This window comes from Tasmannia lanceolata, unplaced genomic scaffold, assembly GCF_043159265.1.
Source record: "Tasmannia lanceolata isolate RefF3 unplaced genomic scaffold, GAP_Taslan_0.1 ptg000006l, whole genome shotgun sequence".
Lineage (NCBI taxonomy): Eukaryota > Viridiplantae > Streptophyta > Magnoliopsida > Canellales > Winteraceae > Tasmannia > Tasmannia lanceolata.
The window spans coordinates 17,541,748-17,560,865 of NW_027518683.1; the positions used below are offsets into that span (position 1 = coordinate 17,541,748).

At 39.4% G+C, this 19,118-nt stretch overlaps 1 protein-coding gene across 1 annotated transcript in view; it reads right to left on the reverse strand.

Moving 5' to 3' along the window:
- The window catches only part of LOC143879959 (protein DEFECTIVE IN EXINE FORMATION 1-like), a 35,476-nt gene that overhangs the window by 14,979 nt on the left and 1,379 nt on the right, over positions 1 to 19,118 (reverse strand). The window contains exons 2-7 of the mRNA XM_077382690.1: positions 14,807 to 14,917; positions 12,463 to 12,545; positions 11,859 to 11,976; positions 11,593 to 11,756; positions 4,907 to 5,421; positions 4,504 to 4,574 (exon numbers count right to left, since the gene is read on the reverse strand). Of these exons, the coding sequence (XP_077238805.1) occupies positions 4,504 to 4,574; positions 4,907 to 5,421; positions 11,593 to 11,756; positions 11,859 to 11,976; positions 12,463 to 12,545; positions 14,807 to 14,917 (1,062 nt within the window). The remainder of the gene's footprint in view (positions 1 to 4,503; positions 4,575 to 4,906; positions 5,422 to 11,592; positions 11,757 to 11,858; positions 11,977 to 12,462; positions 12,546 to 14,806; positions 14,918 to 19,118) is intronic.

Sequence of the window (19,118 nt, forward strand, 5' to 3'; positions counted from 1 at the left end):
CAGAAGTATGGGTTTTAAAAAAGAGTGGGATTTTGTTTTCTTAGCTTCTAAAGGGGCTTCCGGAGGTATGCTGTTAGCATGGGATAATGTTAGTTGCTCTAGTAAGGAGGTGTGGTCTGGAGATTTCTCTTTATCAGTTTCTCTTCAAAAGGTGGTGGATAAGTCTGAATGGCTCTTCTCTGGAGTCTACAGTCCTTTTACAACAGTAGAAAAAGGCCTTTTTTGGGAGGAATTGGTAAAGGTAAGAGAGAGTTGTTCTCATCCCTGGTGTATTGGGGGTGATTTCAATGAAATTAAGGAAGTAGGGGAGAGGTTGGGGTGTAATAGAGTCAATAATAATATGAAGGTTTTCTCTGATTTTATAGCAGACAATGAGTTGGTTGATCTTCCCTTGGGTAGTGCATCTTTTACTTGGGTCAGAGGTCAGAGTAGAAGTAGGCTGGACAGATTCTTGATTTCTGGGGAGTGGTTGGAATTCGTTCCAGAGGTTTTTCAGAAAGCGCTTCCTCATATGGTGTCTGATCACTGTCCCATTCTATTAGATCCTAGAATGGAATCGCGGGGTCCATCTCTTTTTAGTTTTGAGATTGCTTGGTTGGAGTCTCTTCAGATGGAGGAGAGATTAGGGGGGTGGTGGTCTTCTTGTCAATCGGTAGGCCCAGCTGACATAGCTATTGGTAACAAACTGAGATATGTTAAGGCAAAATTGAAAGCTTGGGTAAAGGAGAAAAAGATGCTAGACCATGGGCGGAAGGGTTGGCTGGAGAATCGTATGTTAGAATTAAATGCTTTGGGGGAGTGTGGTTTGGCCTCGAAAGAGGATTGGGAGGAGTTGGGAAGGGTCAGCCAAGAACATAAGGGTTTGCTGCTTCATGAGTAAATAACTTGGCGTCAAAAATCCAGAGTTAACTGGATTGTAGAGGGCGATAAAAACACTGTCTACTTCCACGCTATGGCTAGTGCTCATAGGAGAAGGAACATAATTGAATCTCTGGTATTGGCAGGGGAAAGAGTTACGAACAAGGAGGTGATTACATCGGAAATTATTAGCTTTTTCAAGGCTCTGTATTCTTCTGATGATATTCTTCGCCCTATTCCGCAAGAGGTTGAGTTTGATAGCTTAAGTTTGGGGGAGGCCGCAAACTTGGAAGTCCCTTTTATTGAGGAGGAAATCATGAAAGGTCTATTCTCCTTGGCTAGAGATAAAGCTTCTGGTCCGGATGGATTTTGTCTGGCTTTTTTCCAAGTTTGTTGGGAAGTTGTTAAATCGGATCTGATGAGATTTTTCCAAGAATTTTTTGAAAGGCTGGCTCTTGACAAAGGTACTGGTGCAACCTTCATTACCCTAATCCCAAAGGTAGAGGGGGCTTCAAAGGTGTCGGAATTTCGTCTGATAAGTTTAGTTGGTTGATTATATAAAGTATTGGCAAAAGTTTTGGCGGATCGTCTCAAATTAGTTCTTCCTTCAATAATATCAGATAGTCAAAGCGCTTTTGTTAATAAAAGACAAATTCTGGATTGTTCTCTCATCGCAAATGAAGCTATTGATGCCTACAGGCGAAGCGGTGAAGGAGGGGTTTTGTGTAAACTTGATATGGAAAAAGCTTACGATCGGGTGGAGTGGGAATCTCTGGACTATAGTCTTGGAAAAATGGGTTTTGGTTCTCGGTGGAGAGGTTGGATTAGAACTTGTGTATCTTCAGCTTGGTTCTCAGTTCTCATTAATGGCTCTTCCAAAGGTTTTTTCAAATCTTCTAGGGGGTTGAGGCAAGGGGATCCTCTATCCCCCTTTCTCTTTGTGATTGTTGCGGAGTCTCTTAGCCGGCTTATGAGAAAAGGAAGTGAGTTGGGTCTTTTTGAAGGTTTCTTAATTGGGAGCAATAAAGTGGAGGTTTCGCTCCTTCAATTCACAGAAGATACGTTGCTATTCTGTGCCCCTGTGTTTTCTCAGATATTGAATCTTAAAGTTGTCTTAAGCTGTTATGAGATGGTCTCGGGTCAAAGATCTAATTTTTCGAAGTCAGGGTTATATGTTATAAATGTTCCTTCTTCTGAAGCTTCTATTTTTGCAAGGATTCTGGAGTGTACATTGAATTCTCTTCCTGCTTCTTATCTTGGCCTTCCTTTGGGGGTGGGAAGACCAAATAAACTCTTTTGGAATTCAATCATTCGTAGAGTTGAGAGGCGTTTAGACTCCTGGAAATGTAATTTGGTATCTAAAGGAGGACGGTTGGTTCTCATCAAAGCAGTTTTATCAAACATTCCGATTTATTTTCTTTCCTTGTTCAAATGCCCTGTGAGTGTAGTGCTTAGAATTGAACAGATTCAAAGGAAGTTTTTGTGGGGTGGTACTCATTCCTCTAGTGGAAGCTAACACGGCTTTGTTGGGAAAGTGGCTGTGGCGGTTTGGGTCAGAACCCTCTGCCTTATGGGTAAAAATAATAGGGAGCAAGGGTTGAGGGAGGGGAATTGGTGTACTGCGGATAATTTTAAGTTCAAGGGTCTAACTGTTTGGCGGGATATTTTGAAGGTTGAGGTTTTATTTACCAAAGGTATTCGCTTTAAGGTTTATGTTGGGGATAGAATCCGTTTCTGGTCATATCCGTGGTGCTCGGCAGTTCCTCTTAGGGTATTATTCCCTGATCTGTTTTTGGTGTCTTCTCAAAAGGTGGCGTGGGTGGCGGATTACTTTGAGAGGGTGAACACGATAGTGGTTTGGAAGCCGAAGTTCAGACGAAACTTTTTTGATAGAGAGCTGAATTCAGTCCTTGAGTTGATGTCTTTGATTGAAGGGTGTTATATTAAGATGAGGGGGTTTGATTCCCGTGTATGGTTTTGGTGTTCATCCGGATTTTTCTCTGTTAAATCTTTCTATCAACATTTGGTGTGTACCGAAGTTGAGTCTCCTTCTGCTTCGATCTGGAAGTTTTCTTGCCCGCCGAGGGTTTCTTTTTTTGCGTGGGCAGTATGTTGTAGTTGTATCCAGACAATTGATTTTTTGAGGAAGAGAGGGATGATTTTGGTCAACCATTGCCCCTTATGTTTATCGAATGACGAATCCATTGATCATCTATTCATTCACTGTAAGTTTGCTAGAGATTTATGGGGTTTTATTCTATCTCGCTTTGGGGTATCTTGGGCTCTCCCTAACACCATATCGGATTTTATTAAAAGTTGAGAATGGTGCCCTTGGAAAAGAAAGGGTAAGACGCTGTGGAAGATGTGTATGGTGGCTTCATGGTGGTTCATTTGGAAGGAAAGAAACTCCCGAGTATTTGACGGTGTGGCAAAATTGTCTTACTGGATATTTATCAAGATCATTGCAACGGTTATTTCTTGGGCTAGAAGCCTTCCTCTGTTTCATTTCGTCTCACCGTATGATCTTTGGGAAGTTTGGCAGACTATTTGCAAGGAGGGGGGGTTAGCAAAGTCAAAATTAATCAACCCTGGCTCCCTCCTCCAGAGGGAATGTTAAAGCTGAATTTCGATGGATCATCTCTTGGCAATCCTGGTGATGCAGGGATTGGGGGATTATGCAGAGATTCCAAGGGGGATGTTCTCTGGGCTTTCTCGGGCCCCATTGGAGTGGCGGACTCTAATGAAGCAGAAGTGAGAGCAGTTCATTGTGGGATCAAGGTTTTGGATAATTCTGTGTTAGATAAGGTGATAGTGGAAGGGGACTCCTCTAATGTTATTTATTGGCTTCTGGGTGCGGCTTCTCCTCTGTGGCGTTTTTTATCTTTCTTCGAGGAACTTGATGATTTAGTTCTTGACTCGTCTATAACGTTTAGGCTTGTGAGGAGATCAGCTAATTCAGATGCTGACTCCCTAGCAAGGGGTGGTGTTTTTAGGTCTAGTATGGAGCGGTTTGATTATCTCCCACCTTGATTTTGTATTTTCTCTCTCTCTTTCTGTAATTTGTTTTGAACCAGCTCGGATCGCCTTTTAATATATTCTCATTTTACCGTCTCAAAAAAAAAAAAAAAGGTGCTTTAAGTACTGAAGGTCAAAATATCCAGAAAGATTGCACAAGATTGGTGAGAGTATATGAAATTTCGTGAATTGTTTGATTCAATGCCCCCTTGAAGCTTCGGTTGATGGTTCTTTGTATTTTATCCTTCTTTGTGTTTTTTCTCTTCTGCATTGACCATCTCGGTCCCTTGTTTCATCAATAAATCGTTTATCATTAAAAAAAAGTACATGAAATTTCATATCGAAAACAAATTCTAAACTTAGACTCCCAGTTCCCAACCTATCTCAGAAATTGTAAACATTACAAAAGAGCTTGCGCATAATCATAAGACAGGAGAAACCATTCTGAAAAAATATCATCTGATATAGAAGATAATAAATAAACTGTCCTACACTGAATATAGAAGAAAAATAAATAGAACTGGTTGAAAATGTCATCATAAAAGGAGTACTCACTCATATAGAACAGAAATCTATAGAACTGTCTGAAAAATGATCGAAGATAAAATGCCATCATAAAAGTGTACTTACTCATGATCAAAGAAGTAGGAAACGGCAACAATCATTTCTGATATGCCATCATTGTCAATGTCAGCAATTACCTGGAAAACAAGAGACCGACTACATTTTATATGGGAGCTACCCATTTCCATATTCATCTTTCCCTCCCATCAACAAGGGGATGAAGAAGATTCACAGATACTATCAAACAAGAGTGCTGCGATGAAGACCGAGAGTGTAACCTAACAAATCCCTACATCCCACATGGCATGGGAGGGATAGTTTTGCCATTTTCATGGAGAAAAAAGCCAAAAATCAAGGGAAAGATTGCTAATGTGTTAAGAGGCTATTTGTTCAGTTCCACTATTGGTCTCCAAATCAGTTTACCATATCATTATTCATCAAACAATTCAATTTACAGCTTTAAACTTACCGGTGTGCAAAGAATGTGTGAATCAATATTAACATAATCCTCCATTTTCTCGTGTTTGTCTTCTGACCATTCTTCATCTCCCCACATGGATTCATCGACATAATCATCATAATCATAATTATACTCATCAGCTAACTCTTCTCCGTTCCGGAATAAATCAAAAGATGAGTCAGCATCCTCTTCTAGAGGTTCATCATTTTCCACAGTTGCACCACGCATTTCCGCACCCTCATTGGGGTCAGCATTCATCTCCGCACCACCCTCTTGTGTTCGTTTTGAATCACTGTCTTCAAGAAGCCGCCTCTTAGGGTTTGTTGAGTTCTCAGCTTTAGAAGTCTCTATTGATCCAACTTCCCTTGTTGCATTATCTGCATTAGTTGGCAGTTCAATTTTTTGTCCTACTTGTGTAGCATTTAGTTTCCCTTCAGTCTCTGCCTTGGAGACATCAGATGAACCAAGGTTCCCTCCCGTTGGTGATGCAAAAGAAGTGTTTGATCCTGGTGTACTTTTGTTCTCTACAAGAAGACCACAAAATTAGCAAGTTACCAGGAAGATTTAAGGCTTATTTATAAACAAAGGAGTGCCCCAACACAAATTCTGAAACAGTTATTTTATCATTAAGAAAATACAAGTCCAAGTCCAAACCTAACAAAATTATCTACACAGAAAGCTCAAGAACGAGGAGAATGGACACATAATTCTTTGAAATTTAAAAGTAATATAATTTGTTTAAGGTACAAAAAGTCTATAACATTGTGAAGCTGTAGCAAGAAACCAGGACAGCATCCACAGGCTGTGATCAACAAATAAAAGTAAATCAAAATTATCTGCACACATAATATTTGAGAACTTTTGAGATAAAGAGAGAGTAATGATTGCATATTCATACAAACATGTCGTGATAAATGTATACATAAATATACACATAGTGACATGGCATAAGATATCAATACCAGGAAATGTTTTTGCAAGATAACTGGGAAGGCTGCATGCTTGCAAAGAACACACTCTAAAGCATATATTGGGGCTGGCTAATAAAAAACAGTGCCATATGAAGAAAGAACAGCCAGATTTTTATTGGTTTCTTGGTAACAAATCAGTACCTAAAGCCACTTTGGCTCTTATACCAAACTCAAGTTGCATATTTTTACATTGATTGAAAATATGAAATACTCAACTCAAATCAACTAAGCCTTTGTCCCAAACTAGTTGGGGTCGGCTAATGAAATCATAGAAAGCATGGCAAGGTAGTCAAAAGCTCAAAAAATCCTATAATAACCTAGCAATGCTGATCAGCTCTACGTGCCTAGACAATTCCCTAGGCATCCAGACAGTTGCCCAGCAACAGAAAGTCAGAAAGAGAAAAAAAAAGTGCCATACATTAAATATATATGGAACTGGTATTCTCACTCTTAAGTTGTAACAATAGGCATGCCGCCATATTAGTTTGTCCTATGCATAATCAAGAAGCAAATCAGAAACGAAAAATGAAATGGTCAGATATATACACACACACATACATACATATACACACACACACACACACAGTAACCTGGAAAAAGATGGCTCGTAGGGGACCAAAAGCGTATACATATATAATGATAAGAGCAAACAAAAGAGGACCAGCTGCCTTGCCTCAACCACCATTACAAGGGAAAAATAACCCTCGAAGAGCGGGAGGAAACCAACCGATCATATACACTAAACAGCCGTGAATAGGATATTTGGAAGATAAAAAAGGTTATGATCTGCAATAAATTCAGAAAGCCCCAGTATGCTGGATTTAAGGAAGAGGCGATGGACTTTTCTAAAAAGGTATCTTTCCTGCTCCAATTTTTGGTTTGAAGGACAGCAGATTTCTACTGCATCAACATTTTTTTGGGTAGGCAAGCTGGGATTGAATCTGCGTCCTAAGGTTGAGACACAGTCTCAACCTTTAGGGTAAGGAGCGTTTTAGTCTTGTGAATAAGCCTATGGGCATTCTAGTAATTGTACCTTTCTTTTCAATATATAAATAAATCAGTGAGGGAGAGACAGCCCTAACTCACTATTCTCCTTTTTTCCCTTTCTCTCACATAACATGGTATCAGAGCCCTAGGGTTTCTGATCCCTAGCGACAAACCCAACCTCCATCTTCTCCATCTCCTCCACCCAAAGCCAAATCCATCTACCACACCTCCTGTGTACCCCTCAATCCCTTACGGCTCTCCTCCTTCGGCCCTACGCTCACCCTCCACATGTGCCAAGCTAGGAGAAGAAGAGGAAGAAGTAGCCGAAGGTGGGTGATGAGCACGAACCTCTGTGGTCATGCCAAGAGAGGGATCCACAATGACAGGTGGATCCATAAGGACAACAAATGACTAGAGAACTGAAATACCCACAACCAACGGCTACAAAGAGAGGAAAAAGAGTGATGGACAAACCAACTAATCAAGGAGATGGCTCATAGCAAGGCATCAAGGGCCAAGGATAGAGATGGAGACACCACAAAACAAGGCATAGAGAGCCTCGAAGACATAGAAAAGAAAGAAAAAAGGAAGACCTCAGAGCCGCAGAGAAAAGAGAATTTTGTTAGAGATGTAATGCATGAAGTAAGGAAAGAGGGTAGGGTTTGGAAACAAAAAGGGAAGAATGGCTCACGGGGTCAAGGAGACGGGAGTTCGGAAGAGATGAATATGGGAATGATGAAAGTAGGGAGGGAGATGGGGGCTAGGAAGCACGGGTAGTCTCCCGGGGCTCCCGTACTCGTACCCGACACATATGGGTTGTTGCGGGTACGTTCGGGTACGCCCCGGGTACGTACCCCTATTTTAAAAAACAAGAACCCAATTTTGGTTGTCGGGTGCGTACCCGACACATCATGCTTCTCTTATCTGGTGTAAATCCTTCCTGCTTCTTCTCTCTCCTCTCCTGTACTTAGTATTTATTGTCCATTTACTTAAGATTTACATGTAAATAACGGAATACCCCCCCATTTGGATCTACTAAAAATAGTTTCAACATCGAAATCTAAAAGGAAAAAAAGCCAACTCTCCTGTTCTAGTACAAAATTCGAAGAAAAAATGTCGGGTCAAAATTTTAACTTTTTTAACTTCCAAACGGTGGGGTATTTTTCAAATTTTAAAAATTCATCAAATCTATCATGTCCAAACATTATTAAATCACAAAAGTCTGGTATAAAAAATCTCATAATTTGGTCTCTAAAAAATTATTCATCTTGCCAAGAACTGGTCAACACACTGGCGACAGACTTTTTTCTAATGAATGATGTATTGATGCCTCGTGTTATGAAATATGGAACTTAATCACTTATGAAATGAAGAGTAATATTAGAATTTTCCATTTTGGCTATGTTATTATTATTTGATTGCTCTCCAATTATTATTTTTTATTTTTATAAATATATAATAAAATATTAAAATATATTATTATATTCGGCGTACCCGAACGTACCCGCACCCGTTTTTTTTAGAAAATCACGTACCCGCAGTGCTTCATAGGGTGGGGGTAACCACCAGTTTTGGGTCTGTTGTCCCTTGCAGTCAATAATGGCTGGCATCTTCACCAGTTAGATGTGAAGAATGCCTTTCTCCATGGCGACCTCCTTGAAAAGGTGTATATAGAGCAACCTCCAAGGTATATTGCTCAAGGATAGTTGTCATCTTCCGTCTGTCGCCTCAGGAAATCCTTATATGGGTTGAAGCAGTCTCCACGTGCATGGTTTGGCAGATTTAGTGACGCAGTTATGAGGTTTGGCCTGAAACAGTGTGATGTGGATCAATCAGTATTCAGTCATCAGTCCTCAGCAGGATGCATTATGTTGATTGTATATGTCGATGATATCTTTATTACAGGTAGTAACTCAGGGGGAGTTCAGAAACTGAAGGCTTTCTTACAGAAAGAGTTCGCTAAAGGACTTGGGACGTCTCAGATATTTCCTTGGGATAGAAGTGGCATACTCCTCTAGTGGCTTATCTCTATCACAGATAAAGTATGTTTTGGATTTGTTGGAGGAAACAGGAAATCTTGGTGTAAAATCTGTGTCTGCACCTATGGATCCCAATGTAAAACTAGTTCCAGAAGAGGGTGACTTGGTGAAGGATCCTGGTAGGTATAGAAGGCTGATGGGTAAGCTCATATACCTTACTGTTACTCGTCCTGATATATCCTATGCCATTGGAGTGGTCAGCCAGTACATGACCTCTCCTCGTACTTCACATTGGAGTGCAGTAGTTCAAATCCTCAAGTATCTGAAAGGGTGCACCAGGAAAGGGCTTATTATTCAAACGGTATGGTCATATGCGAATTGAGGGGTTCTCTGATGTTGATTACGCTGGATCTCCTGCTGATAGGAGATCAACTACTGGGTACTGTACCTTTGTGGGAGGCAACCTGGTTTCATGGAAAAGTAAAAAGCAGGACGTCATTGCAAAGTCAAGTGCTGAGGCAGAATATAGAGCAATGGCCCATACTAGTACAGAGATTGTTTGGTTGAGGTCACTCCTGTCTGAGATTGGTATTGTGTTTCCTTCGCCTTCACAGTTGTATTGTGACAACAGGGCTGTCATCTATATTACAACAAATCCAGTCTTCCATGAGCGAACAAAGCATATCGAAGTTGACTATCATTTCATTCGTCGGAGAATTCATAAAGGGGAGATATGTATTGTATTCACTCGTTTTGCAGAACAGTTGCCTGATATGTTCACAAAACCATTGAGTAAAGCAAAGTTGAGTGACATTTGTAGCAAGCTAGGAATGTATAACTTATACATTCCAACTTGAGGGGAAGTGTTAGAATAAGCCTATGGGCATTCTAGTAATTGTACCTTTCTTTTCAGTATATAAATAAATCAATGAGGGAGAGACAGCCCTAACTCACTATTCTCCTTTTTTCCCCTTCTCTCACGTAACAAGTCTAAATAAGAGGACGCGGGATCGAAACTTCTCGATTTTTTGCCGTATCACTATTGGTTTCATAAAAGCAAAAATCTCTACTCTTGTCTAGACAATGCATGCCACCTACAACAACAAGTAGAAAATATCATCCAACAACAGCATTCGACAGTTTAGATTGATCAATTTGATCATTGGAATTACAATTAGAGTTAATAATTAAATCCCTTAAGACGAGTGAATTCAACAACAATATTCCAAAGGAACATAAAATCATGTGGTTGTGAAAACAAAGAAGTTAAGGTGATAAGAAAAAAAAAGGATCGAATATTACCTTTGAAAGATGATGTGATCCGGCCATGATTTATATTTAGAGAGACTTGTATTTGATTTTTGCTTTTGTTTCTCTTGTATTTAGGACCTTATCTTAGTGTGTCATTATTCTAGAGCCTAGATGTGGGGGATGTCCACATCAACTAGGAACCCCCTTGGCATCCTTACAGCCTTACTTATTTCATAGGAGGTTGTTTGGGCCCTAGTTTTACTTCTTTCTTTGATTTTTAGTTTGTATTCAGACTTTTATTTTCTTGTTGCCCAAGTTATTCACGGCCTTGATTGATGAGAATTGTTTGTGTTAATGCATGCTTGAAGTTAATCTATAAGTTTCTTTGTTTGGCTATCTTAGCCACTAATATAAAGTAGGCATACTGGGCTGGTTGATTATTTATGAATGCTTTAATCTGATTTTGGTATGGTGTAAAGTACTTTAATTGCAAAATTTTACCCACCAAGCTCCAAAGGTTCCCAAGAACACACACGAGCCTCCGGGATCGCACCAAAACATGAAAGAGAATGAGGATAGAATAACAAGGCATCACACCACTATATTGATCAAGGCGTCACACCAAGTTCGATTGAAGGAACACTAATCCAATGCTTGCACAGAAGGCAAAGTAGTCTTTACTCATAAACGTAAACATGACATTGAGATGGCCCTAAAGCCTCACAATATCTATAGACTTCCCCATAGCTTATGGAGAATCCTCCTACAAGTTAAACTTAAGATGTGTGAACCCTTAGGACACAAAACCCTAAACTCTACAAAGTTACCCCTTCAAAAACAAGTGAAAATAAACCCCCCCCCCCCCCCCCCTCCCCCTCTAACTCAATAGCTTAACTCCCTCCACACTACAAGAAATCGTGAGATTTAATGGGCCTTATCTTATTTCAAAAATCACTTAAGTGATTTGAGAGGGAGACAGGGGGTGGGGGGGCTATTGATTAGAAAATCAATTGCAATGAGAGTTTACTGCTAGAACTCTTCAAGAGGAAGGAATTTTTAAAGGACAAATATACCCTATGAAAGAATATTATACAAATGCTCTTAAAAATTTACAAATTACCATACAAAGAAAAGACGAATAGATGGCAATAAAGATTAAAAAAATTGCTAAACTTGTCTTTTTTAGCATGGAGGGTGGAAAAGGGAGACGGAGACTATATTTTAGTCATTTTTTTTTTGCTTTAGAAGCAGAGAATGACAGAGTAACCACCTAAACAATTTTTGAATCTTTTTAATAAAAATGATTTTTCATAGTTTGCCATTCAAAAAAAAAAAAAGCAACCACCTAAACATGGAAAATTCCGGGCATTGAATAAACTACTAGCATCTTTGTTTTGGTGAAAAGAAAATGGTGAAAAGGACTTGGACAAGCTCCACAAATTGAAACGTATACAGAGTTTAGTCCTAAGCTTTCTCAAAGAGTAACTTAAAGCAATTAATTACTTACTAGAAACTAATTCTTTAGCAGCAGCAGCCTCCTGAATAAGTGAGTCATCATGGACATCTGGATGAAAACGATCCACAGGGTCTGGATGCAAGCCCACATACCAATTTTTACGAACTCTCAATCGCGGGACCTCCAGTTTTTCTGTCATCAAGTAGCCTGAGACCCTGAGGTGGAAAAGAAAAAGGCATTAATACATGAATTTGGCAAGCAACATGCAAAGGCAACTTTGTTTAGCAAAAATGGTCATGCTTTCATTTGATACTTACCTGAAAAAAAGCACTTCGCCATTGTATGTAGCTAATGCTATCTCTCGAACACCATCCTTATCAATATCAAACAAAAGAGGACTAGAATGCACGGTTGATTGGTGAAAAGCTGGCCAGCCTGAAAACATGTCGCCTATGAATGTTAAAACGGGCAATCATAGGAAACATTTACCAACGCACTGGAAACACTGAAAAGAGCATCAAAGAAAGAGAAGCACGGCAATAGAGCTTCAACATACGCTAATTTGAACAAATTAACCCATGTGATATTGACAAAATCATTATTACAGAAGACTATTCCCACAGAGGATTTTTTTATTTTTATTTTTTTATGGTTACAGAGGAAATTGTTATGAATTTGAAAATTGAGAATTTAGGTTTTAGGACAAAAAATCATGGTTTGGGAAGAAGCATGTGTTGGTCTTTTCCTTTCTTTTCCTTATCTGCAGATAAAAAAATAATGAAACAATTTGGTTTGATATATATGTTATAAGGATCATTTGATGCATGCCCCAAGCTTGATTCAACCTGACGATGAGAAGAACATTTAAAGACAGAGTCAATTTCCACAAAAAAGTAGGGTACAAGGAATATCAAAGTAGACCTGGCATTTTGTCTCCATCAGAACCTTCCAGCACCTCCAAGTAATGAACAAAAGATGGCACTACTATATCAAGCTTTCCGTCGCTGAAATTCCAAAACAATGCATCCCATGTAAGAACTTATCGTTGAAAAACTACCGACTACATCCCATGAAGTACTTATCATTGAAAAATTACAGCTTCTTGACAAAGAAGTAGGTGTAAGCTGACTAAGCAGTCCCCATCAAAGAACAGATAAGGACTGCTTCTGGATGCACAAAGTTATTCCAAGCTAAGAAACAATGAGCATAAATGAAAACACAAAGGCACATTTCGAACCATTTAAGCATTCACATAAGAAGCACTTCTGTAATGAACTCGAATTTTCAGAAAGCATTCAATTTAAATATTCAAAAAAAAAAAAAGCATTCAATTAATGTAACTGATCAACACATCTCGATTTGTGTTTTCCATTGCGTGTTTGGTGCAAAAGGAAAAAAAATAAAAGTTTATTGGCCAATGGAGCAAATTGAAGAATTAAACCTATCATTCAAGAAATGATTAATATTAGAGCAAAGAACCGCAAAAGCATAAAGGAAAGAAATGTTAGTCCCAATAGCAGGAGGGGGAAACCAGCATCCTCGAGATAGTCAAGAAGCAAGAGCATGTAATAAGCATATGTAAGTATGACCTTTATTTTCAATTGTTAGAGTGTGTAATATGCCTAAGGGCATAATAGACTTTGTACATGTTGCTCTTTAATATAAATATAAGAGTGAGGGGAAATCCTCTCAACTCATTCCATTCTCCTCAAACTCTTTCTCTCAACATCAATCAAATACAAAAAACCACCTTATTTATTGACTGTATCTACACAATTAGTTTTTTTGAACATCTAGAATCTAACGACATTCGCATGATAAAGGCGAATTTGATCGAGTCATAATAGCAGAACCAGTGAGCATAAATGAAAACACAAAGGCACATGTCCAACCATTTGAGCATTCGCATAAGAAGCACTTCTGTAATGAACTCGAACTTTCAGAAAGCATTCAATTCAAATATTAAAAAAAAAAGCATTTAATTCATGTAACTGATCAACACATTTCGATTCGTGTTTTCAATTGCGTGTTTGATGCAAGAGGGGAAAAAAAAAACAAATTTATTGGCCATTGGAGCAAATTGAAGAATTAAACCTATCAGTAAAGAAATGATTAATATTAGAGCAAAGAACCACAAAAGCATAAAGGAAAGAAATGTAAAATGTTAGTCCCAATAGCAGGAGGGGAAACCAGCATCCTCGAGATAGTCAAGACGCAAGAGATGTAGTAAGCATATGTACGTATGACCTTTGTTTTCAATCAAATACAAAAAACCACCTTATTTATTGACTGTATCTACACAAATTAGTTTAGTATCTAGAATCTAACCACATTCGTATGATAAAGGCGAATTTGATCGAGTCATAATAGCAGAAGCAGGTGGTGGGACAGGGAGAATGTTCTTGATAGTAAATGGTGCCTTGGATAGAAGATCTGTGTTAGTAATAAAAGAAACTAATCACTACTCTTACCATAGTTGCCAGAGTGGGAAGCGAGTGCGAGAAGCAATGCGGTAAGCGAAAGCATGAAGCGAGGGGTTTAGAAAAGAGAAAATGTGGGAACCATGACGCTCTAAAGAAATTAAAGAGAAAATGTGTGCGAAGCGTCATTGAAAGTCAACATAAGGCATGTAAGAAGCTTCATTGGAAGCAAACAAGTACATAGAAAGAGTAGGATTGTCGTAAGTTAGGGAGCAATGGTAAATATATAGGTAAGGATTAAAAGTCGAAAAGAAGAATTCGTGACTGATTAGAATTACAAGTTTTAGGAATTTACAATTCCACATGTTTTATTCATGTATATTTAAAGTTAAGTTTTTGGAAATTGATTCCCATGATTTTCATTAGAAGCTTACGATCAGTTTTCAGGTTATAAATGCATTTTTTTTTTAAATATGCTTCTTCAACATTATCAAAAGGAAAAAATAATAATTTAGGAAGAAATAATCACCTAAATAGGAAGCGTACTCTTAATTAAGAGGAACGTGAGGGAAGCGTATGGGAAGCGCGCTTCCCCTAAATTTGGGAAGTGAGAAGAACTTAGCTTCCGAAGCGAGCTTCCCATCCTACTAAGAAGTTTCCGGTAACTATGGTCCTTAAATACAAAAGAATCATATAAAGCATGTGGATGCATATAAATTGAAAATCCAATCTAATAAACTCTGCAATCAGGACAAACGGATGCCATCTCAAAATAAATCAAACCACATAGACGCAAAATGGTACCAAAGCATGCCAAGGTAATTAAAGTGATGGAGAACTTTTACCCATTGATATCGGCAACCAAAGGAGTTGCATATATGCTAGAGCTAACTTCTGTCTGCCATCTCAATTCAACATTCTGAGGACATTGCGTGTTTAACAAAGAATCCTCATCCCTACAAAAGAAAACACAATCATAAACACCATAGTATCTGTTGAGGTGTTCACCATTCAAAAAAAAAGGTACCTGTTGAGGTGTTCAAAGTATTATGTAAATGAAAAGAGAACTCTATACAGAAAACAATTATAGAAGCAACAAAATTAACCCTCTTCACCTTAACAGAAAAAACGAAAGACTGCAGGATACAGAGTTGATCTTAGGCCATCAAGGACAGGCAAAAAATGGAAGAAAAAAAAACTTCAGGAATATGAATGAAACATGGACTGGCACATACATGTCAGCGAGTGATATAAAGATATGTGTGCATTGTCCGGTGGATTGTTTCAATTGATACTAATTGACATCATTTCATAACTTCATAGTAGACAATATCTTTAGATGGGAAGTAGGAGATGTGAAAAGAACACCATGCCAATTCATCCAATGGGCATTGTTGAAAAGGGGACTAGGAGTATTAAGGAACAAGAGTTGCATCTCAAAAGGAAGGAGGTAATCAGAGAAGAGCCTGGGGTAAAAAGAGGTGCAAGAGGCATGATGGCATGTGCTACTAGCAGACTAGCTCAAACTTAACGTTGCTTCGTTGCAAATCCGGGATCAATCGTAGAAGGAGAGTTTCTGATCAACACTCCACAGGGATGAAGTGTTGTTGGATTTTATTTTATTTTTATTTTTTTTGGGAAAGGGGGGGAAGCTAGGATTGAACGTGAATTGTTGGATTTCTTTAGCCCGTTACTAAGTAGAGTAATGATGAGAAGGATTAACCTCTTTTGGACGGTCTAAGAATTTTGTGTATAAACTTGGAGGAAGATGAGTTGCATAATGAGACTCAGGCAACACAAACTCGTTGGCTTCAAGAAGGTGTTCAAGGCTGTTGGATTCTCCCTGGCCACATTGTATATCACATTGAATCGTTGGCGTATGTCTCTTGGCCTTCTAGAGACAAGGTCCTATGGAGCCTCCTTTTTGCTACTGTCCTCCAGCTGGTTTGGAAAGAAAGAAACATATGAGATTCCAAGGGTATTTCAAAAATATCTGTAGTTTCAACTCAACTCAACTCAACCCGACAAAGCCTTTATCCCAAACTAGTTGGGGTCGGCTAAATGAGTCCTTTAGAAAATTTTCATGAACAAGGTGAAAGGAATCTACCCGACTCTAATCCTCACTCTAGTTGGGTTCTTCTATGTGGATCATTTTCTTCCATTCTATCCTATCCAAGGTCATGTTCTCTGTTATGTTCCTAGTTATCAAGTCTTTCCTCACTGTTTCCACCCAAGTTGTTTTCGGTCTGCCCCTACCTCTTTTTACTCCATCAATTTGGCACAAGTCGCCTCTTCTCACTGGAGCAAAAAAGTATATGTAGTTTATGAAGCCAAATTTTATCGGCAGTAATATGGGGGCGAACGAATCTCCCGTCTTTCATAATAATCCCAGCTACTTCATTCTATAGCTATCGGGTGGAAACTAAAACGGGCGGATGATTCAAGGAGGTGGGAGCCCTTGAAAAGGGGACTAGGAGTATTAAGGAACAAGAGTTGCATCTCAAAAGGAAGGAGGTAATCAGAGAAGAGCCTGGGGTAAAAAGAGGTGGAAGAGGCATGATGGCAGGTGCTACTAGCAGACTAGCTCAAACTTAACGTTGCTTCATTGCAAATCCGGGATCAATCGTAGAAGGAGAGTTTCTGATCAACACTCCACAGGGATGAAGTGTTGTTGGATTTTATTTTATTTTTATTTTTTTTGGGAGGGGGGGGAGCTAGGATTGAACGTGAATTGTTGGATTTCTTTAGCCCGTTACTAAGCAGAGTAATGATGAGAAGGATTAACCTCTTTTGGACGGTCTAAGAATTTTGTGTATAAACTTGGAGGAAGATGAGTTGCATAATGAGACTCAGGCAACACAAACTCGTTGGCTTCAAGAAGGTGTTCAAGGCTGTTGGATTCTCCCTGGCCACATTGTATATCACATTGAATCGTTGGTGTATGTCTCTTGGCCTTCTAGAGACAAGGTCCTATGGTGCCTTCTTTTTGCTACTGTCCTCCAGCTGGTTTGGAAAGAAAGAAACATATGAGATTCCAAGGGTATTTCAAAAAGTATCTGTAGTTTCAACTCAACTCAACTCAACCCGACAAAACCTTTATCCCAAACTAGTTGGGGTCGGCTAAATGAATCCTTTAGAAAATTTTCATGAACAAGGTGAAAGGAATCTACCCGGCTCTAATCCTCACTCTAGTTGGGTTCTTCTATGTGGATCATTTTCTTCCATTCTATCCTGTCCAAGGTCATGTTCTCTGTTATGTTCCTAGTTATCAAGTCTTTCCTCACTGTTTCCACCCAAGTTGTTTTCGGTCTGCCCCTACCTCTTTTTACTCCATCAATTTGGCACAAGTCGCCTCTTCTCACTGGAGCAAAAAAGTATATGTAGTTTATGAAGCCAAATTTTATCGGCAGTAATATGGGGGCGAACGAATCTCCTGTCTTTCAGAATAATCCCAGCTACTTCATTCTATAGCTATCGGGTGGAAACTAAAACGGGCGGATGATTCAAGGAGGTGGGAGCCCTTGAAAAGGGGACTAGGAGTATTAAGGAACAAGAGTTGCATCTCAAAAGGAAGGAGGTAATCAGAGAAGAGCCTGGGGTAAAAAGAGGTGGAAGAGGCATGATGGCATGTGCTACTAGCAGACTAGCTCAAACTTAACGTTGCTTCGTTGCAAATCCGGGATCAATCGTAGAAGGAGAGTTTCTGATCAACACTCCACAGGGATGAAGTGTTGTTGGATTTTATTTTATTTTTATTTTTTTTGGGAGGGGGGGGAGCTAGGATTGAACGTGAATTGTTGGATTTCTTTAGCCCGTTACTAAGCAGAGTAATGATGAGACGGATTAACCTCTTTTGGACGGTCTAAGAATTTTGTGTATAAACTTGGAGGAAGATGAGTTGCATAATGAGACTCAGGCAACACAAACTCGTTGGCTTCAAGAAGGTGTTCAAGGCTGTTGGATTCTCCCTGGCCACATTGTATATCACATTGAATTGTTGGCGTATGTCTCTTGGCCTTCTAGAGACAAGGTCCTATGGAGCCTCCTTTTTGCTACTGTCCTCCAGCTGGTTTGGAAAGAAAGAAACATATGAGATTCCAAGGGTATTTCAAAAAGTATCTGTAGTTTCAACTCAACTCAACTCAACCCGACAAAACCTTTATCCCAAACTAGCTGGGGTCGGCTAAATGAATCCTTTAGAAAATTTTCATGAACAAGGTGAAAGGAATCTACCCGGCTCTAATCCTCACTCTAGTTGGGTTCTTCTATGTGGATCATTTTCTTCCATTCTATCCTATCCAAGGTCATGTTCTCTGTTATGTTCCTAGTTATCAAGTCTTTCCTCACTGTTTCCACCCAAGTTGTTTTCGGTCTGCCCCTACCTCTTTTTACTCCATCAATTTGGCACAAGTCGCCTCTTCTCACTGGAGCAAAAAAGTATCTGTAGTTTATGAAGCCAAATTTTATCGGCAGTAATATGGGGGCGAACGAATCTCCCGTCTTTCAGAATAATCTCAGCTACTTCATTCTATATCTATCGGGTGGAAACTAAAACGGGCGGATGATTCAAGGAGGTGGGAGCCCCCCAACCACCCCACCCCACCCCACACACACACACCAAGAAAATTGAAATTGAACTTCGGCGGTTCAAGTTTTGGCAACTCAAGGCCGGTGGGCATTGGAGACATTCTAAGAAAGGACGATGGTTCCACAATTTCGGCTTTCTCGGGCTCAATCGAATTTAAAGACTCAAATGAAGCGGAGCTACTGGTGAATTTACACTGAGTTAATATTCTAGGTCTTTCATAGCTAGATCAGATGTTCATTGATGGAGACTCTCTCAACGTGATCAGGTGGTTGATAGAGGATACTATACATTCGTGGAAATTTGTGGATGTCGATGAGGAGATTCAAGACATTTTAGAGGGGCATCAAGTTATGTACAATCATGTTTGGCGGTCGGCTAATTTGGAGGCTGATACTCTCGCACACCTAGGGTGATCAAGGAGTCAATCTAGTTGATGAATTGGACCAGATGAGTTTAGCAGTTTTGTTACTTCTTATTATCCTCCTCATACCTTACTTTTGTTTTTTTTTTTTTCGTTTTTTTTTTTTTATGGCAACTATCGCGCTTACTGTTGTATCATCTTTTCCTTT